Genomic DNA, 22,883 nt, shown 5'->3' on the forward strand with positions numbered 1-22,883 from the left:
TAATGCACACAGTTATAAAGATTATATTTTACTCATTTAATTAAAGTATTGGTCATTATGTGGTGATCATTATTGATATTGTGGTGTCATTTTAATCAAATCAACGTTTAAGTTGTAGCAGGTCAGAGACGTCAGCTGAATCTGTGTGTGTGAAAGAGAGAGAGAGAGAGAGAAGTGAGTGTGTGTGCGCGAGTCCACAATGTGATATCGCCCTTATTTAAAAAAAAAAGCTGGTACTTCTATCAAAAGTTCTGGGACTATCGTACAGAAGCTACGTAATTTGGTTATAGTGATCAATTTGACTCGGACAAGCGGGATCACTATAAACGGTTTCCACTGAGTATAGCACACTGTTGCTATTAGGTGGACGATGCAGACATTATGCAACCTTGACCACAAAATTGCAGATTACCATTGTATAACAGTGTCACTCAAGAGCTATTATACAATATACACAATATTACCTGTCACAATCACAACATTCAAAAGGTAGTGGTGAGGAAAGAATCCCCAATGTCATCTCACCACACACCCACACAATGACAGAGTCTATTACCGGCTGACAGCATTGAGCAATTGAGTCCAACTGCTGAGCGCTGCCATGATCAACTGCTCAGAGGCCGCTCGCTGTCTCGTGAAGTTGTTTTGTTTTATTGAAGGAGTTGTTTTTGTCTGTAAAAAGACAGAAACACAGGCATTAAACTCAGAGATGAAGTGTCTCTGGGAGTGATAAGGTCCTCCTGGTTTCCCATTTTGTGACATTTTACTTTTCGTCAGTGACACCGTCATTGCATTCACTTGAATTCATTGGTGTCTTCACTCTGTCTTCCAGTTGACCTGTTTCCATTGGAGGAGAATGGAACGGCTGTGGTTGTCTTTGCTGTTGCTGGCAGCAGCATGCAGGGGACAGCCGTGTCCGAAACGCTGTATGTGCCAGAGCCTCTCCCCGTCGCTCGCTATCCTCTGCTCCAAGACAGGCCTGCTGTTCGTTCCTGCCGCCATCGACCGGCGCACCGTGGAGCTACGGCTTCAAGAGAACTTCATCACAGGTAAAATGTACCAACCGGCCTGTCCAGTATATCCTTCACTTTAACATAACTCTGAAATTCAAACATTGCCTCAGAGTTCAGTGTGTAGAGTGCTGATACATGCATTCATGAACTGCTCCATTTATGTCCTTATCAATCATTTTATAAGAATGCTTGGATTTGTTGCTTATGTTGGGGAAAAACTCTGGTTGTTGCTACCGGGCAGGTTGCAATGATGGGAGCATATTTACTTTATCTCAGAATAATTGTGTGCAACGGAAAACACTTTGTTTACAGTGAATACAAATGTTGGTTGAAGTCAAAACTCTTTTTTTGTTGGTTTCCACGTGAGTCATATTTCTCACGAGTCTGGGTATTTCAACTTTCACACTTCGCACAAGCAAGTCTCATTAATGATTAATCTTCTCCATATATCAAAGAATTCTTCTTTTTTGTTTTACTTCGAGACATACTTATTTTTAAGAACTGAAGTGCTGCTTTGTCCTTTTATTTTAATCTGAAGTTCCATTTGCTCCCACCACGGCAGCCACCTAATCTTCCCAGGCTTGACTTAAAAGAAATTATATTCTGTGCTTCAACAAAACAAAAGACAAAAGGTAAAGAGAAAAGAACACTTTCATATGGCCCAGAAAGATATTGTGATGCACATCTAACAACATCACACAGCCATAGTTATTGAAGTCACATTTTTCATGTACAATTTCAAAGATTCTGGAACTGTTTGTGCGATGCCAGAATCTCTAAGCTGTTTACTGACGTTTGCTAGAGTTTGTTGGCAAAAAATACATTTATAAGAAAACACAATAGTTTTCCAGAAACGGTTAACTTGACAAATGTGTTACCTATATTTTCCTTTTATGACACAAATATTTCTGAAAGCACCAGAACCATATGCGCTGTCATTAATGTGAAAGCATATCTATCTGACTGGTCTTTCCGCCTCATTACTTTCTAATATATCTACTCACTAGCGACATTGCTGATGGAATCTCTCTTTGTGTTTATCCTGTATACTCCCAGCTGTCCGAAGAAAGGATTTCGCGAACATGACCAGCCTGCTCCACCTAACCCTGTCCAGGAACACCATCAGTCAGATCCTCCCTTCAGCGTTCAGTGACCTGCGTCGACTCAGATCTCTCCACCTCGACTCTAATAGAATAACTGTGATCAGGGTAAGATTAATGTCTGAATGACCAACTGGATTGATGATGCTGAATGGGAATGAAGTATTGTGTGAATCAATGGGCTGTTAAACAGATACTGAGCAAAATAAAAAAGTTGACAGTCAAATGGATGGATTCACACAACTGAATGATAGAGTTACAATGCAGAGAGATAGAGTGAATAGATAAATAGAAATATAGTACATGTACATATCTGCAATACTCTCACAGCTCACTGTATTTTCCCTTTTTTTTAATCAACCAGGATGAGCACTTCAAAGGCCTGACCAACCTTCGTCACCTAATCCTGGCCAACAACCAGCTCAACTCCATATCTCCCCATGCCTTTGATGACTTCCTGTCCACATTGGAGGATCTAGACCTCAGTTACAACAACCTTGCCCAGGTGCCATGGGACACGATTGGGCGCCTCACCAATGTCAATACCCTGAATATGGATCATAACCTCATAGAAAACGTTCCGCAAGGCGTGTTCACCAACCTGCACAAACTGGCCAGGTAAATGGATATATACGCTTTTGTCTGTAGAGTAACACAATCTAAAGGGATCTTAGAAATGAAATATATTATATTTAGTTGATAATTCAAAAATCCTTAATCGGTTCATGTGATAATCCAAAAATACGATCTAATAATTATCCTCTCCTCATGTTCTCCCGAAACCCTGTCCATCCACAGGCTTGACATGACATCCAATAAATTGAAGAAAATTCCCCCCGATCCATTATTCCTGAGAATCCCAGTTTATGCCAAGTCCAGAGGCTCCCCTCTCACCTCGCTGGTGTTGAGTTTTGGTGGTAACCCCCTTCACTGTAACTGTGAACTCCTGTGGCTGAGGAGACTAACCAGAGAAGATGACCTGGAGACATGCGCCTCTCCCTCTGACCTCAGTGCCAAATATTTCTGGACAATACCTGAAGAGGTGAGGTTTGACACTAATATGTCCTATAACCTTGGTTATGAGAGTAATCTTTAATTTATAATACAACTCAGAAAAGTATGCTAATTTGAAAAAAAAAATGACCTGATCTGTTTTGTCCTTCAGGAGTTTATTTGTGACCCACCAGTTCTAACACGCAAGTCACCTCACACTGTGGCAATGGAGGGCCAGCCTGCCAGTCTGAAGTGCAAAGCGAACGGTGACCCAGAGCCTGAGGTCCACTGGATAAGCCCTGAAGGGAGACTTATATCGAATGGCTCAAGGTATCACCCTTATTCCTGTTTTTTTTTATTTTATATTTTGTATTCAAGGTACAGTGTTAATTTCGCAAATATGACATATCCAGTGAGTACACTAGTCCGCATTCAATGATGTCAGAAACCTGCGGAAACAGTTAGCAGGTGAAAAAGGGGGTTGTTTAAATAGTCTCCTGTATTTCTCGAGCTCAGCCAATGTTAAACCCAAGTCAGAAACATAATGTGCCTCACATCATTTCTGACTTGGCTGTAGGGACAGGACGTAGGCAGATGACTTGCGTGTGCCAAATCTGAAACATGATTAGAAAGTAGCTGTTGAGATCGGAATTAAAATCTCCACCATTAGACCTTCACATTTTTATCAGGTAACCTAGTTGGCACACTTGTCAGACGTGGGTTTAGGGTTATGGTTTAAATAACATTGGTTTCCTTTCATTGATAAAATTGCCCTCCGCTCAGTGCACTGCAATCAGATAGTGCTTGGCTACATGAAAGTGCATGCTTAAAGGAACCAAAGACGCATTGGGGACATTGTGTTTCGAGGATGAACTGTAACCACATCCGACACAAGAATAAAGGCATTTACATTGTCTGTTCTCATGACTATCACAAGAAAAACATAAAGTGCTCTACAAATGTACATTGGCTAGTAAACACTCAAATCTGCCCTATCCTCGGTCCTCAACTATGGACTGAAATATAAGACATTTGTGGATGGAGTGAGGACGAAAACAACCAAAAATAAAGTACACATAATAACACAGCTTCACAGAAGTCTAGCATATATTTCTATTCTTCTTTTGTTGCTTTTGGACCAGAGTAAATGAGAGAAGGATGTGACATAAGCTGCATATTCACAAAAGAAAGCTTAATTTATGGATCCAAAGCAATGTCGGATTCTTTGGCAAGTACCATTTGTGGTAAAGCCTAAAGTTGTGGGGGTAAAGCTGCCACACAGTCAGCAACACACATCCTCAGACTGGCAGCCATTGTATTGATTCTAGAAAAGAGTCAGAATGAATGATGGTGGTAGATGTAGATGAGTTGAATGGTAGAACACTGATTTGTAACTGTATGGAAGACAAGCGAGGACATCTTCTGTGACTGGATGGTGAGGACTAGAGGGGGTTGCCTCTTAAATTTAAATGTAAATGTGTTCTGCTATTTTACTTGCTTAAATGAATGGGGATTGCACAACAGTAGTGGAAAGTTTGGCCTGTTTATCCAAGCTGCAGTCACCTCTCAGTTAATAGTGTTAAAGTGATTGAATTAATTGACTTAGATATATCTCTTTTTTACATTTGTTTCAGGACGTTAGTTTTCCCAAATGGAAGCCTGGAGATCAATGTGACAACCCTGAAGGATTCAGGAAACTTTACTTGCATCGCCTCGAACGCAGCAGGCGAGTCCACAGGAAGGGTGGAGCTAGTTGTCACAGCCATGCCGCATCTCGCCAACAGCACAAGCCGCAGCCGGGACCCATCCTCTGAACCTGCCCCCTCTGATATTCTCACCTCCTCTAAGGTGGCACTGCCTAACAACGAGACAAGGGCGGCCGACCGGAGGGTCTCGTTGGTGGAACTGACGGGAAACTCTGCCCTCATTAGATGGAGCAGTCAGACGCCTACATCTGGAGTCAGGATGTTCCAGGTCCAGTACAACAGCTCTGGGGATGACGCACTGGTTTATAGGTACGAACATCTCCACCTCCTTTTCATAATTCTGTGTTTTAATTATCTTGAATTCAACACACTTTTTAAGCCATATTCTTAAAAAGCAGAGGATGCATTTGTGGGTGTAACCAGCAGACATCCTCCGTGGCTATGAGGATGAGAGCAGATGATAGATGATACAAGAGGAGATTAGCCAGTCTTCGTAAAAAGCTTAATCAACTGAAATGATAAAGACATCTGTACTGGAGCAGAGCCATTGTTGTGTTGCCTGAATGCAGGGGAGGCCTGGGCCAAATGTGAGAGTAGCTCTGTAAAAGGTTTTAATGCCTGTTTGTCAGTTGGCTTCATTGCTGCATTGCTCTGTACGTTTGTTGCTGGTCATTACACCTTTGTTTCAGTGGGGTATTTTATTTGTGGTATGGATTGAATTATCTTGGCAAAGTCATTATTTTGCCAGATTTTACTCCGATTGACAGACATTTGAATATCACACTGCTACAAATGTTTGAATGTTGAATGGGAAAATCCTATTTTGCCATCTTCCTGAAACAAAGAGGTAAGTTTCTGATTTGTATGCACAACATCCGACTGCACACACTGATACCTTAAAACCAAATAAAGTGGGAATGGACGCCCAAAGAATTTCAATGGATACAAAGAGCAGTTCAAGGTATTATGGTAATTCTTTTTGATAGTTCTGTGATTGCAGCCACTGAATTTTAATGTAAGCATTGGAACGAGCCTCATCTTACATGCAGAAGTTGAATTGGAGGAAAGGTCACTGTAAGTTGACTTATGTTAATCATAAAACTTTGTTCATTTTGTCATTTGCAGTTAAGGAATGTGGACCTTTGCATAGGAATTAAGATCGGTTGCCAAATTAGTGCTTTTAACAAATATTAACAAATCAGTTTCCTTCATGTGTCAGCACAACGTTAATTTCCATAACAAAAGCAGCAAAGTATGTAATGACAGACTTTTGCAGGTTTATCTTTCCATCAATCATGGAGTACAGTTCATACAGTATATGAACGTGAGAGGGCGACTAGGGTCACATTTTTCTTTCCGAGCCCGAACCAAACCCGACAGGGATTCTGTTGTTTGTGTCTGAACCAAACCACAGCCCGATGCAGTTAATGTAACTTACACCGAGTTTGTGTCAGCCTGTCACGGACATTCATGGCTGCTTGTTTTACACAATTACAGACAAATGCAGTGGAAAACAAATCAGTCCAGCCAACATGAGCGAGCTGACAAGAACCCAGATATCTTTTGAAAATGACCCATTGGATGCCAAAGGGCTCTGGATGGGAATCTGCACAAATAAAATGTGATTTAAAGCTCTAAAGTTTTAGCTTGAGTGTTTTTGCTACCTTCTTCCGACCTGTTCCATTACATTGAAATAAGATTTTAAATACAATGAATGCCTATTTCTATTATTTACTTGTTGGGTAGGAATATGACATATCTCTCGTGTCTTCACTATTTGAAGCTGTGATTGGGTGTGTAAAGCAAACTTTTATTGAATACTATTTGAAGCGATTTTGTTTGATGACTAGTTTTCTCTTCATGTCAGTGTGGGAGATTACCCTCTGTATTCTTTCTCACCCACCTTATTGCCTCTTCTTATGACTGTTACAGCTAATGTGACAGGAGCTGTGCTGGCGTTGTGAAAGAGAGAAACACGGTTAAACTACCACGGCGCACTTTAAGTTCTCTTCTAAATCTGTGTGCTCTTGGGGAATCATCCACTTTCCCTCTGTCTTTACAAAAACCAAAGCAGCGACAACAGCATTGCAGAAATCCCTCGGCAAGCCTGGTAAAACTCTGTTTATTCTCAGATGTGTGAGGAGTTTCATGTTGTGGAGTTGTCATGGCAACAGGTTGGGGGAAGTCTCCCAGCTCTAGTTATGAGTGACAGGTAACTTTAATACTATCACAGATGAGATCTGCTGACTATGTCTTTGTTTCATCTTGTTTTAAAGCATTGATTAACAGTTGACATTCTCTCTTTGGGGAAAAATAAAATCGCTGAGGAGAAAAAACCCTTTGATCGAATATTTCAAATAAATTCAGCTGACAGGAGAATCAGACAATTGATCTTGATTTGTGCAAATCTAGTGAGAGGAGATGCTATTTCTAAGGCGAAGACAGAAAACTTTGTATTTAGACAGTTCAGGTAACAATGGGGGACAAGTGGCTTCTTGCAATTCTGAGCATGGCAACTGTTGCTCTGCATAGCAACCTCCCATCTGCCCCTGCGTGTTCAAGATTGGATGCAGTTGCAGTGGGCACAGTGGCAATGCAGGTCCAAACACTTACTAAGTGTAGGGGTGTAGGTTTGTGTCTAGGACTGAAATCCTAGTTATTCCGTCTCTAGGTTTTAAGACCAAATAGACAATAAAACGTTACATAATAATAGAAGGTATGTTTATTTCACTGCAGTCCCTGTCAAACATAAAGAAAGGCATCATTTAAGATAAGATGTCCTGTGGTACAATGTTGAATAAGATACATCTACACTGACACATCTCTTCTCATGTGGATTCCTCTTTGTTTCTTCCCACCTCGCATGTCCATCCTTGATTATTTAATTTCCTCCATTCTTTTATCTTGTACCCACACCTTATGTGGGTAATAAAAGATGTGCCATCGCTTTTTAATGCACGAGTTTCAGGAGAGAGACAACCTGTGATTTTTTGTGTGAACGTTCTGACAGATTTATTGAAGAAAAGTAATTATTACTGGATTGCAGTGGATTTGCTTTTCTTTTTCTGGGGGTTTAAATGTTCCTTTTAGCTACATCACATGTGTAAAGAGAAGCTGTCAAACTTAGAGCCAAGAGGGACTGACAAACAAGGTGGCCCTAATATTTAATTTCTTCAAGTGGTATTTGATTTTAGATTTTTTAGGTTAGTTGTTTAACTATTAAAAAGTGTGTTTATATATCTGACTTCTTAGCTATGAGTCAGACTTACCATCAGAATCTAAACCCAACAACCCAAAGGATGTGGCCTGCTCAACATTTCTGCACTGTCAGCAGATTCTTACTGAGACACTTAACTGTGTCTCAGCTTCCCTCTGTGGTCACTAGTGCTGTTTTATTTAGTTCCTTTAATTTACATTATGTAGGTTATTGTTGGTAACCAACATAGGTCACATGCAGAGCGCATTGATGAGCAAAATATTCCGTCTCATTTTGAATGCTATTTAAATTTATTCAGATAAACACTCACAGGCTACCACCTCCCGAGAGGAATTATTTGTAAAGTTAATCCAATCAGTCTAATTTCCAAAGCCATGACTTCCTGAGTTAACTGATTCCCATCCTCTACTCTAAATGCCTGTGTTTGTGTGCATGTGTGTGTTTTATATATATTTTGTGGAAATTAGTTGGTTTGCCGTGTCACCACTTGTTTTAATTTTTAGCTTTTTAATCCACCAAATGTCTCTCCTAAATCTTTCTTTAGCGCTAAAAGCTTTCCAGGGACTGGGACATGTTTGTCTCATGTTCCAAATCAGTGTGATTGTTTATGGGAGAGAGGAGAGGGGAGTCATTGGGTTAATAAAGAAGTCTTTAATGGCTCTCAGAATTCCTTCAGGCCTGGTATTAATATCTATCCTGAGTGATCCTGTAACAAGTGGTTTGCGCCAAATTCCGGTTAGAATGCATTTAAATGAGTCATCGATGCATCCTGTGATCTGATCACTCAGTCCACATTCGAAGCTGGTCTAGGTTGCATTTGACTACATTGCTTTCGCTGCAGCATCCTTATCAGCTGACGTCCTCTGACCCACTGCAGATTAATTATGAATCAAACATATTTTTTGCTTCTTAGAGCCCATACGTTGATTTTTTTGTGGCCAAAATAGCAACATAACCACATAATGGTTGATCCTTTTCTCAAATTAGTCAAATCTTTCTTCATGACTGCACGCGTTCATTCAGTCAGTCCCCCTGAATCTGCTCTCCCTATTCTCTGCCGCTCTCTCACTTGTGCCGACACACATACGTAAACATTCATCATCGGAAACATCTGTAAACTCAGACTGGGTAAAAAAAACATCATTCGGTTATTGTAAACACAACAGACGTACATGTGTATTTGTGCGAATAGCAGGGAAGTGAGATCTGATAAAAAATGGTCCCAGGAGACACAGTAGGGACACATTTTGATACCAGGGGTGAACAGGCAAACTTACCGCTGACAACTGGTGATTGAATCTCCCAGGTCTGAACTGGGCCTGAAGCCAAGCATGTCGACTCCAGCTACTTTCCACTTGTGTGCTGCATCATATAGTTACACATAGACATAATAAATGAGTAGCAACATGCCTACTTACTTCTTCCATTAAGATATATTTACACAGTGTCAGCCTCCGGACCGAGGTGCTCTCTCTATAAAGCATGTACTTTGATCCTGGTTTGGGAGCTTGACTGTCTTTGAAGATGCAGTTTGAGTCCATTAAACTTCTCTCATCGATGCAAAGCATCATAATACATGCATTAGGAACACATATGAAAGGCTTCTGCAAAGAAGCTTCTGGCTGCTTTTCCAAATTCAAACCATTTCGTCTGGTTTTCTGCTTCTATGTGTGAGTGGGATCAGATTATTTAGTTGTGTGTATGCATGCTAAAGATATGTTTGAGTAATTTCAAGATTTTTTTATTCCTCACAATTTGCTCACCACGCAAGGGCAGAGATTCCGACTCAGAAACACACGTGCACACACACACACAAAATACAGACAACAACCCAGACATGAGCCAAATTGCCTGTGTGGGTTGCCTGCCACACACTCTTAACCGATTAACCGATTTTCAAACATAGTATTTGTGAGGAATCACAAATGATCAAACGTGACACGATTCAACGCTGTAGGCAGTTTCCTTTTCTCAAGTCCAGTTGATGACACATCCTGGTCAGCTCGCTCTAATTGCCTGTTGCAGGTTTTAGCTTAATTGTCCGATTTCATACTACACAAGATCTCCCTGTTCAAAATGGAGAAAGGTTTTGATTCAGTTGGCAACGCCCCTGCTTGTTTGGAAGGTTGAGTCACAAGCAAAATTGGCTTGAATGTCCTTTAATGTGGAGCGGACATTACTCTCGGTTTCTCTGAAGAGGTGGAGCAACCTTTTCTGTACTGTCCATGTCAGGAGTTCTTTTGATAATGGACTTACAGACTCATAAAAACTGTACAAAATAGCAGACTCAGGATACAGTGACTGGAAACGTGCATTAATAACTGTAAACTCCACTCTCATTCCTGTTAAGCAAGCCCTTACTTAGATGATGGTGTGCACATTATGTGACATTAGCAAGGGTAAATGCACTCTCTGTACCTCATCATTACATGGATGATGACAAGCTTTCACACTTTTGTCTTATAATTTCCTAATCACACCTCCTGGTGTTCACCTATTTTTCCACAAAGATTAGTAAAACGATAAGCATCTTGTTATTTTTTAAATCCTGTGCAATGTCATCCATTTTATTTTGAAGGATTTTAGCAAGCGTGGTACATTCTTTATGGAATTCTAAAAGCCATTAGAGTACTTGGTGTGACATAAATAGTGGATTGTCAAGCATCATTAAACTGAAATATGAACAGACTCAAGTCAGTGCACAAGGCGTGTGTGTGTGTGTGAGTTAAATGGGAGTAAGGGGTTAATAGCTTTGTAGCAGGTGGTGGAAGCATCTGGAACAAAGCTGGGTGGGCTGAGGTGTGCATGTGGATGACTATGTGTACAGTGGGATGGAGAGCGAGAGCGAGAGAGAGAGAGAGAGAGAGAGAGAGAGAGAGAGAATGTGTGTGTGTGTGCGTATAGGTGGGTGTATAAAATTCACATAAATTGGTGATGTGCATCCGTTTTTTTCATGACTCATTTTGCCCTCCTTTCCTCAGTTTGCGAAGTCAAGTGTTTGGAGTTGAGTAAATAAGCTTCTACTTCACCTGAAAATGTTTCCTCATGATCAAAAGAGGCTTCATCTTATGAAACTGCTTATAGCTGGTGCACACTTCCGCAAGTAACAACTCTACTAATATCACATTCAATCCCTTTTTTCTAATATATTTTTCTTGGTTAATTAGGCATTATAGCCCAATTAACTTACTATCAAGTTCAGAAGCACCTTTCGTCAATTTAGAATTACTCCAACTGGTAAATCAGAGCATTCACAGCAGAAAAAGAGGGGAGAAAATCAAGGGAAGTTTCTGTGGTAAATTGAGTGATATGGATAATACTCTTAAGCAGCCCTGATGCCCCCTAAATTAAAATTGAATGAGTGAGCCATAGAAAATCTGACCTTGGAATGGAAAATAATACATTTAAGGGCTGTAAAAACAGACACATATACGAATATGGCAAATAAGGCTCATATCTGCCAATATTTGTTAGCCAACCCATAAATCAAGTTTTCATATATGCATTTTAAACTGCGATCCTACATTTGCAACTTTATTTATATTTCCTACACTTTATTTCAGAAAGTATTACTGCTACTGTCACTATTAACAGTGGACTTACAGCGGGGTATTATACCGGTGGTCAATTCCATGAACAATCAGGAAATTAATATTAAATGTGGCAAAAAGAAGGAGCTTTATGTGATATTCCTAATCCACCTTTCAGTCTCATATACAATATCACCAAACCAATATTTCTGTCCAATCACAATTTACTCCCATTCATGATCATGAACATGTCTCCATATCCACTAGTGGCAATGAGCAATCAGTTTGCCATCAGTCATTGTTATTTAATTGAGTGATTCAGTGTATATGTACTAATGAGCTTAGAGAGCCTAATGACAAATGACCCCCCCCCCCCCCCCCCCGCACACACACGTAGGCGCGTACACACACACACACAAACCCTCACCCTTTCATCACTGGTACCAGCTGCATGAGTGCCAATTAGATGGAGAACTAATGAGTTAGATCAGAGAGGTACAGTTCAAAGACATTGAAGACATCCATTTAGTCGTTGTTGTTCTTTCTCTATCACGTCGCAGCCTCACTCCCTCAGCAGTTTTCCTTCTTCTAACTCTGTATCACTCTCCTTTACCCAATCTCTTCCCTCGTTCTATCCCAGTGTTCATTGAGCCTCTTTGGCTTATTCATCATCTTGATTTACTCTTATTTTGTTGTCTTTTTACATCATTTTGCTTTTCTGCCCTTTTTTCCCTAACATTCCTTGTCTCCTGTTTGTATTCGTTGCATGGAGGTTTACCCTTCCCGTTTCTCTCTCCCTCCGTCCTTCCTTCCCTCTCCCAGTTATTTGCAGAGCTCAGCAGAATGCCGTCGGCTGTCCGACCCGTAATCCCCTTGTCTGGCGCCTTGTTGCCGTTTTCATCATCGTTCCAAATCGATGTTTAATTATCCCGTGACACGCCCCCAACCCTACTACCCCAATCCCAATCCCACCCCCCTCCATTCCACGCTCTTCCCCTCGCCATGCGTTCGCTTCCCCCCCGCCACCACCACCCAGCCTTTAGATCTTCATGGCTGGAGGGTACAGTAATTAAAAAGACACGTGACACGCAGTGAGAGATAGATAGAGTGAAGGGAAGGGAGGGGGAGAAAAGCAGTAAATAAGAAGACAGCAAAAAAGGAAGAGGGGAGAGGACGGTAAGAAAGAGGGAGTGGGATAGATGAGGAGGCAGGAGGGGGCGCGCAGGAGAGAAACTGGAGAGGATGAGGGAAAGGGAGAATAGGGGATTTGGATGGTAAGTAGGGATAAGAGCGGTGCTAGATGGATTGCATCCTGCAACGCTCAATGAAATACGACTGAACAAACTCTTTATTAGTGACCGAGCTCCCATAAACTCAATATTCAAGCCTGGTTTATCGTTGTTTTAAGCTGCCTGGTAGGAATGAATGGTTTGGAAACTCTTGCCTTAACAGTCACTGGGGTTTTGAAGGTGCAAAGACGGAGATGTGCATAATGTTGTTGACGTGTGAAAGCAACTGTTTGACACCAAAGTGCACATGGTTTGCGAGAGTAAGAAAACAGCTCCATGAAGTATTTATTCTGTACATTACGCCTATGTGGAGTTGCCCACTTTTCACTTGCGTTTAGTCCAAACATGCAGGTCAGCTAAGACAGAAATGCTAAATTGTTAATTTACAATATTGCATATGTGGGGATTTGTCAATACAACACTTTGATGGGAAAAGGGTTCATCCGTTCTTTATGTCCTGAACATTGCTGGCTATAGACATCAGGAAACCTTTAATTTGGAAAATAATGGATGCAGCTTAATGAATCACAAAACATGTATAGGTTGGGAATACATGTTTCGATAGGAAAAGCATTTTACAATATTCAACGAGCTTACTATTGTCTGAGCTGTGTTATGCTGCTGAGATGAGAAAAACACTGCCCGAGAGCATCAAAGCAAGGATCAATTGTAAACAAGACAAGTCTAAGTAATTCCAATCAGTGAGATGGAATCCAATGTATTGAATGTATTGTAGTACAATTTAGCCCAGCAGTAAACCAGGATGAGATTAAACTAAGTTTTAAGCTTTTTGTCGTTGTCCTATTTGTAAGTGCTTTGCAACCAACTTGGGGAAAAGCTTGTGATATGAAACGTATATAGGACGAGTTACGTTTATGTATTGTTTTATTTGTCTTGCTTTTGAGCGTTATCTTAATGACATGACTTTAAACTCCCCAGTTTGATGGAAATCTTATCCTGTTATCCTTCATCCACTGGGGCCTGGGTAAGGGGTTAAGGATAAGGGTTATGTTTAGGATTAGGGGCAGGATCCAGGGAATTAGTGGCATTAACACATAAAAACAGAGTAAAAATGGCAATAAACTTTCAAGCAAATAAAATATTACTTAACATAGAATATTATCAAAAAAGAAAAAGGAAAAAAAAAAGAAGGAAAGAATATAAAGGGAAACTCCAAGCAGTACTGCAAATTTTATCTTCCTCAATTGAGCTTCCACCCTAAACGGCTAGCTTCGCCCCACAGATTGACAATGAACATTTTGGAGGTCTTTATTTTATTCTAGTTTCTTTTTTTGAGTATATTTGATGGGCTTCTATGGCCTTTATTTGATGGGTCAGAGAGAATGGGGGATAGCTTGCAGCAAAGAGCTGAGGGAAATCAAACCTGGGCTGCTACAGAGGTGTATGCCTCTTTCTTAAAAGAAAGGAAAGTTAGAAATGATTCCAACCTCAAGCCTTTACCTCTTCTGCATAATACAACTGACTCACCCCTGTTTTAAAAAAACCTTAGCAAGCTCTAGTTTTTAAGATCCATCAATTTGTTTCTACTAGAAACAACTCTCCTTTGATGAGTGTGTGTGTGTGTGTGTGTGTGCATGGTTATACAGAATGTATGAATGAGCCCATGATTAACATGTCAGTCTGCAGGTCATGTGAAACATGAGGTGTATTGATGTGGAAGTGTCCGATACCACAGGATGATCTATTCTTTTCCTGTTAATATAGACTTGAAATGTAAAACTACCGTCCCCTGTATCTTAGCCCTTCTTTTTATCTCTCTCGTTGTCATTCACTGATCAATGCATTATTCAGGGCTCATCTTATTACACCCTTTTTTCCCCGGTCTCTTCTTTTGTTTCCCTTTGAATCTTATAATCCAGCATTTGATCTATAAATAAAGACACATGTGTTCACACAGCATGCATATACATTGATCCTGTAATTATCTGTTGCTACAGGATACGCTTGTTTTAAAGTTTGCAACACTGTTCCATGGATGTGCAGAAATGATAGTTTGCAGCTATGGTCTACATTAAGCCTTTCCTTATTTCATTTTCTCTCTTTCACTCTGATTCACTCTTTGTCCATGTCTTTCTATCACAGTTAATCCATTTGAACTCATACAATTTCCATTGGTATATGGTTTTGGATATTTGTTGTTTATTTGACTTCACATGTTTAGAGCACATTCGAATAAGCTCTGAATAATAAACAGAGATACTAGGAGACAAATCAGTTTATTTCAGACTTCAGATGTTAACACCAGGTCTAACCAGTGCTTTGAAAGAGTCAGACATTTGGCAATTATGTTTGTCAGAAATCACCTAGAAATACAGTCCACAGTCACATCACAAGGTATGTAGAAGGCTGTCAATCATGAATGTATTTCATTTTTATGTATTTATTAGAATGACTACAAACTGGTTCAGACATCATCACTCCCGCATTTTAGTCAACTGTTTGTAATGTATTTATGTAAAGTAGATGTGTTTTTATAGGAGAGAGAGCGAGAGCCAAAATGTGACAATAACAAACTAAAGTGAGATAAACTGCTATCCATGGTATATGATTGATCATTTCCAGGGAACTCCCGAAATACCCACCAGTAAAAGGCTTGAGGGCTGTTTGAGTGGAATGGTCCTTTTAAATATTACAATCTAATCTCAGTAGCAATGATTGATTTGCGTGGGTGGCAGCAGGTGAACTGTTTTTAGCAGCTTCCTAACAAAAGAACAGTGAGCAATCTGGATATGATTATTTTATCAGTACTTCTACATAATTAAAGCACAATATTACTGAGCACTAATCACACATTTATAACAACTGCAGTACATAGTTATCAGCGCTGCCATAGACAATGAATAGTATCTAACAACGGCCATCAAAGGTTTCAAAGGACCAGAATCACCTGCACCGACATGAACATGCACCCAGAGTGAGAACCAGAACAAAACAATACACTTAGACACAGTCAGTCATGGCTAAGGACACCATTACTACACTGTATCTTTACATGGGAAATAGCTGCTGGCTGCTGCATTAATGAGTATTGTATATACAACCTTTAAAGTCTAAACAAAACAACTACACCCCGCAACTCTGTTGTGATACATTGTTTAATTATCAACGCTTTCCAACAAAATATTTATTCTGCCCTTCTCATACCCACACACACACATTCATGTCTCTCTATAGAACCTTACCATAACCTTAACCATCACAACTAAATGCCTATCCCTAACCTTAACCTAATTCTAACCCTAACCCTAAAACCAAGTCTTAACCCTCAATCAGACCATTGAAGTTGTGAGGACCATCCAAAATGAAGGTATTGAACTAATATTGACCCTCATACCTGCTCTGATAATTAACAACTGAATTACCTGATATTCAATTGAAGCAACTTCTGTAAGACAGATATGGTGTTCAGTGTAGTATTCTTTGATCTTTGTCTACATAAACATAATTTTGTAACCATTTAGTTAATGCTCTTAGCCAAGAATAGGGCAGAGGGAAGAGAAGATGCAAGACACAGGAGTTACATGTAAGACCTGAGAAAGAGGAGAGGGAGGCAAGACTGACAGGGGAGGAACAAGAGGGAGTATTCAAGGGGCAAAGAGCAAGATGAAAAGAGGAGGAGAGAGGAAAAGGCGATAGAACAGAAAAGATGGTAGGAGAATGAAAGATAAAAGGGAGTGGGAGGGTGGAAGGAGGGAGCAGTGCCTCATTATAGGAGAGAAAGGATCCTGGCTCAGCTCCGAACAGACGACCTGCCGTCAGGGGTCCCACTGAACGCACCACCCAGTCACTGAGCTCCTGAACACATAATCAACATCTCTTATTCATTCAGAATGGGAGAAGAAAGCGCTGCCCATAGACTCACACACACACACACACACCGAGAGTTATATGGAAATTTAGGAGACATATATCTGGACAGAGCGCTGCCAGTGAGAAACAATCAAAAGTGAAACCATGACAGGTTGCTGAGTTTTCACTTTTGCCCCCCAGCACACTGGTTTAAATGTATCTCAGTGGTATCTGGCTGTCTTGTCTTTCTGCAGGATGTGTGGTGATTCTATGACTTATTCTCAGTTAAGTGTCAGTAAAATGAAAGAAAAAAAAGAGGATGTGTCTGAATATAAGTAAACAGAGGGGCTGTGATGCTCAGTGACTGAACCAGAGAACTGGCTTGTTGGGTTTGGACAGATGCCCAGACAACGGTCTGTCTGGGGCTGTAACAACTTCATTGTGCCTTAAATGTGTTGTGTTGGTTTCATTTTCTTGGGAGCTAACAGCATGAAAACTTTTTTTTTTTTTTGGGGGGGGGGGGGGGGGGGGGGCAGAATAAGGAACTTGAGGGGTTGATACTATAGGGTCTGAGATAGATCCAAAGACGGAAATGTGACCACGAGGGATGTTTTTTTGTTTTTTTTCAAGATAATATTGATGAAATCATCCAGGAGAGGTTTTATAGCTTGTTGCTTCCTGGAGCTGGAAGACCACCAGCACTGCTCCCAGTTGACCACATGCACCTTATAGAGCTCGCTCATGTTTTTCAACTAATTTAATTGTCCGCTAATTGTTTTTCTATCCTCTATTACTACTTCATGAATGTCAAACTCATATGAAATGTATGTTCTGTTTAAATTGCACATTTCCCTGTGTTTATATGAAATCTTAACTTATTTATAAATTATACTGAGTGTCTGTTTTCACTATCCCTTCTGTGACTCAGCACATTTCCCCATAATGGGACTGTAAAGGATGATCTTGTCTAATCTCTTAGTAGTATTTAGTCCAGCTGGAATATACATAGTGACCAAACTGAAAAAAAGATAGGGGTGAAACTCTTTCCCCAATATCTTGTATTTTTCCAATAAAAGTATGAAACTGCATTTTAATGCAGAGGTGGGAGAATACAAGTCATTCGTTCCTGCCTTCTATTTCAAAAATGAATTATTTATGAGGTCTACTCAGGGCTCGTAACATACAATGTTCCGAGATGTCGTCAGTCTTGTTAGAAACATCCCCAGCACCTCTAAAATTACCAAAGCATTTGAGATCTTTTACCTGTTGTGACATTCTGCCACTTTTCGCACATACGGTTGCACTTGTCTATAAGCAATTAACACATAAGAACAGGGAAAAACATATAATTTGCAAGCAACAGCTTTTGCAAGTGAAAGCTTGAACGGGTTTGTTTAAAGGCAGTCTCCATATCCTGTGTTTAGTACAATAGTGAGAGCATCATTTTGTAACGGCGAGTTTATTTTGATTGTGCTGTTTCAAAGTAGCAGTTTTATGTGTCTCTCTTGTCCTGAGCTAACGGCCTCACACAGGTACTGAGCAATCACTGCTAACTGTGGAGAACAGCGTCCTGTCGCAATTCACCAGCAGTCTTGTCTAAGTGGCCAATTTGACTTTGGTATGCTCTTGTGTGCTGTATATGCCGGTTTGTGTATGCTTGTTTGTACATACAAACTATTGCATGTTCATGAGTCGGATCTACCATTTATTTTGGTGGCCAGTAATGCTTCTCCCTCTCCATCACGCTCCAGCCTCGTCTCTCCGACTGCTTCTATTTCTTGTTCTTTCCTTCCTTTTCTCCCCTCGTCGCCTTCACTCATCAGGAAGCTGCAATAATGACTAGCTTCAATAATCACCGTGCACACAGCTCTTGCGAGGTCTCACATCGCACACACTGTCATAGACACACGTGGAAAGGTGCAAGTGCTTATTATAGGCTTCATAAACAAGGAGATGGAGAGAGCAATAACAGAGAAGATGAAACGGAGCGCTAGACGGAAAAATACTTTAAAGGCTGCATACTTTGCCTCTGACTGTGCTGATAATTTCTTTGTGTGTTTGTGTTTAGGTGCATTTCTATCAGTGTGTGCTTTACCTATAGCGGCATGCCAAATAGCGCAAGCTCAGGTGCCTGTTTATGTGTGAGATATGTGTTATCACATTTGCTGAAACTGCATTTGCATAAACCAAGTTTGCAGAGATTGCAGGCGTGAGGTTTTAAACATGTAACCGAGCAGATCCTGTCAGTACATAACATCATGTTGTTGTTTTTTTAAGCTTGGAATGTGCAGTCGGCCGGAGCCTTCCCGTCTCCTTCGTTTTTTTACATCACACTCTCCGGGCACTCCAACTGTATGTCAGTGAGCTTAATCTCTCCGTGCAGCTCACCTCCTCTACGTTTGTTTGTCTTTGCTGTTCTACTTCAGCATCTCTCTCTCTCTTTCCCTCTCTCTGTGTGTCTCTATCTGCCTTGTGCGTACTTAGAGGAAGTTAATGCCTTTGAATTCATTATGTTTTAATACATACATAACAAATCAGGGCAGCAGTGGATTATCCTCAAATTCTCAAGTGAGAACTTCACTTGACTTTGAGGATGGTGTTCGACTGAAACTTATTTTTGTGTCGGGTAGCGGCAAAGCAGATGATTCAAGTCCATGTCAGTCGCTGTGTCTCAGAATATTCAAAAGCCAGGGGGGGCGTCCAGGTACAACTTATGTTTTGGGGACCTAAATATATATTTATACAGCACATTATTGGGACTTGTCTACCCTATGGGGACAAAAAGCAATTCCCCATAACGTAAATCATGAAATGTAAAGGTGAAGAAATGTTCAGGTTAGGTAAAGGTGGAGTTATGTTTAAATTAAGGTTAGGATTAGGCTAAGGTTAAGGTTGACGTAGGCGTAGGTTAAGGGGTTAGTGGTAACTATAATCAAGGTTAGAGTATGTCTTATGAAATCAATGTAAGTCAATAGAATGTCGTCTGAAGTCATGTTGTGTGTCTGTGTGTGCGTGCGTTTGCAGGCCACAGCTACACAGAGTGCAGGATAATTGTGGCTTTAGGTTTTGCATACTAATCTTAAGAGTGAGGACATTTAGTTTCTCAGTTTATCACAACTCGCAGTGTGTGTGCATATATAAATAGATAGTGTGTTGTATTTTGAGCGGGTTTTCCAGGGCATCAGGTCGGGGACCTTACTCGGCACATGAGGGTGAGTGCATTCAATTAAAGTATTTGGAAAAAAAGGCTAAAATTATGGAGTTATGCGCTTTTCATTTAGCGGCAGAACTACATTAAAATGGAGGGATTTAGCAGGGTGGGAACTTCTGCTTGACAGTATTGAACTGGAAACATGTTTTTCCTGAGCCCCTAAAACCTTCAGCGTGTCTCAAGTACAACTTGTCATTGAACTCAAAGTCTATCCCAGCCCTTACAACACTCTTAAGCCATTTACAAGCATCAGCCTCAGCCCCACTCTCTCCCCCTATGGCCCACTTAGATGGATGTAAAATTAGGCTTTAATCTGCCAGTTGAACTAAATACATGCTCCCTAGTGTCAACACTGCTCATTCCACAATATTTCATCTTCCTCTCTCTCACTCTCCTCTCCATTTGTTCCCTCTTTTTTCCCCCCTCTAAAGTTCAAATGCTCGCCTCTCTTCTTTTGCTCATTCAGTCTTTCCTTCTCTGTATTTCATCTATGATAGATTTAGCTAAATCCAGCCCATGTCCCCCACTGTCAACACTGCACTCACAATGAATTTAATCTGCTCGATCTGTTGCCCCCTCTCTCTCCCTCTCTCATCCGCAGCGGTTGATTGGCTGTGAGCGGTTTGCAGATCGATGGTTTTGATAAATGGGAGGAAATCGGGCTGTGGCCTCTGAAAATCTTAACTATAACAGCTGGTTAAGGATCTGACTGGTTAACCGTCTGTCTTTGTGTGCATGTGTCAAATTGACAGAGGCAGAAGGACAGGACAGGAAGAAGATAGACAGGCAGTTTAATGTGGTTCTTTATATGTCAGTTTACAGAGATTCAGTACTTATTCCCATTGGCTACCAACACTCCAGCAGTACAGAGTACTCTTTATTCAAATTACTGTTATTACTGTGGTTTATTGGCATATTGTGTCACAGTTGCACATTTCTACTATCCATTCCTTTCACGCTAGGAGGTGAAATCACCAAATTACAAGAGATGAGAGACGTGGTCCAAGCAATTACCTCAGAAAAAAATGCCTTGCCACATTCTACCTTATTTGCATGCAACTCCCATTTTGTTGTTCTATCGTGTGCATTTCAAGATCAGAACACCAGCAACGTGCAGCACCACAGCCTCAGTGCCAGTTCCAATCATGGCATTCAATTGGGTTGCAATATTTCTGGGACATCGTAGTGGGTTCATGTTTTATCTGGATATATGATTCCAAATTTATGTAATTTGGGAGGGAGTCAGTCGCATAGTTTTAAATACAATAAGATCACAGTGAAATCATCTCACTTCATTGCATTTCAGTGCATTCATTGCAGTTCAATCGAAACAGCCACAAGCTTACATGGAAAAATAAATGCAGCAATCATTGAATGGTAATACAGACTGAGACTTTTCTCTCTTTAAGATCTGCGATGGAATTAGAGAGGACCATTCAAAACAAATATAATGAGCTTCTGGCCAACTGGTTTCATTACTTGGATCAAAAATTAAATAGATAAAATAGCCTGAGTTATAGAAGCAGGCTTCCGGCCAAAGAGACAAGCATGTTAACTCTGTCTGGCTTAAGCTGAATGGAAATTGGGTCAGAATATCCACTGCTCGACTGAGCCGACACCTGTTACACAAGTATGTTTATAGAGTACCTGTCTGGACGACACTTATTACATATTTAATTCACATTTGTCTTTGTCTTTTTCAATAAATATGACATTTTTAAGATTTGATTTGAGATGTTTTGATTGAGTAACAGCTTTAAGCTGAGCATGTAATGCCCATGCATGCAAAAATGTGTAAGATGAATTCATTGAATATATACGTATCCTTAAGTTCACCACTGGAGTCAATGCAACATACATGTAAGTAATGACTCAATAAGCCAAAGGGGAGCAAAGCAGGGCAGCTTTCAAAGTCAGCTTCTATACGTCACTCTCAATCAATCTGTGGCAGAGAACGTTCCTGGTGAGACTGTATATGACTACTGTATCCAACACAAGGATTATTGGTTATGCAACTACGAAAAACATAAACTCGTATCTTTCTTTTGTGGTAAAAGTAGAGCATTATACCAAATGTGAACTGTATGACTGCCAAGCCATATTTCATATACTGTCTCTTTTCCAGTATATCTTCTTAAAGCTTGCAGCCTGTACTTTGCATAGTAAAAAAAGGACTGTGAGTCCAAGTCAACCTGTCTCTTTCAGCATTTGTCAGCACAAAATAATGCAATTTAGAAGTTGAGGGGGAAACGTGTTCCTGGACAACTTGCAAAAAAAGTCTCCCTTTGAAACAGAGTTTTCATGGAACAAAAAGAGGCATTTTCAGAAATGGTGTGTAATGAGTACACTCTTTTGTTTATTAAGGGTGTTGCAATCCAAGAAAGAGATGGGCCAAATGCATTGGCATGACATGGAAATTAAACATATGTATGTAGGTTTGTCAAGAAGTACCACTGGATGAATAGAGAGGAATGTCAGAAGTGAAAGACCACAGACACGTGAAGCCACAGCCTCTATCAAGTAGATGTGACCATAGGACACAATCTGATTACAGTATGCTTCTCATCAGGAGTCTCATAAGTTCAGTCATCTTAAATCGCGGGGTTCTGTCTGGATTCAGCAAAGTGCATAATTTCCAAACACTGAAATAATGTGTGTGTATTTAAGCAAAACATTGTTTTTGTGGTGATACAAGACTTTTCCTACTTTGCGACAGTCAACACAACAGTGATGAACTGCAAAACTAAATACCTCCTCGTCAGGATCATTGTCCCATTTAGTTCTAATTGTTTGTCCTGCTGAACATTATGTTTTATAAATTCAGTCCTAATCGTCTCTCACCGTTTGTCTGGGGTTCTAGCTGAACTGAATAACCAATGAGACGAGAGTGGGGGTTCTGTTCATAATTGAGTACAGGTGGAACGTTGGGGACTGAATCCGAGTGCACAATACAATTCAGCGCAGTTCTGCTCAGAAGGTTGGTTTGTTGACTATAGGGAATCTCCATACACACA

The 22,883-nt window shown here is 40.5% G+C and overlaps 1 protein-coding gene across 1 annotated transcript in view; it reads left to right on the plus strand.

Moving 5' to 3' along the window:
* The first annotated feature begins 855 nt into the window (after positions 1 to 855).
* zgc:172282 (leucine-rich repeat and fibronectin type III domain-containing protein 1-like protein) overlaps positions 856 to 22,883 on the plus strand; it is a 44,831-nt gene continuing 22,803 nt past the window's right edge. Inside the window, exons 1-6 of the mRNA XM_062386181.1 lie at positions 856 to 1,049; positions 2,070 to 2,221; positions 2,478 to 2,731; positions 2,912 to 3,155; positions 3,279 to 3,436; positions 4,741 to 5,121. Coding sequence (XP_062242165.1) covers positions 857 to 1,049; positions 2,070 to 2,221; positions 2,478 to 2,731; positions 2,912 to 3,155; positions 3,279 to 3,436; positions 4,741 to 5,121 — 1,382 coding nt within the window. The 5' untranslated portion in view covers position 856. The remainder of the gene's footprint in view (positions 1,050 to 2,069; positions 2,222 to 2,477; positions 2,732 to 2,911; positions 3,156 to 3,278; positions 3,437 to 4,740; positions 5,122 to 22,883) is intronic.

Source organism: Platichthys flesus, chromosome 4 (assembly GCF_949316205.1).
Source record: "Platichthys flesus chromosome 4, fPlaFle2.1, whole genome shotgun sequence".
Classification (NCBI taxonomy): Eukaryota; Metazoa; Chordata; class Actinopteri; order Pleuronectiformes; family Pleuronectidae; genus Platichthys; species Platichthys flesus.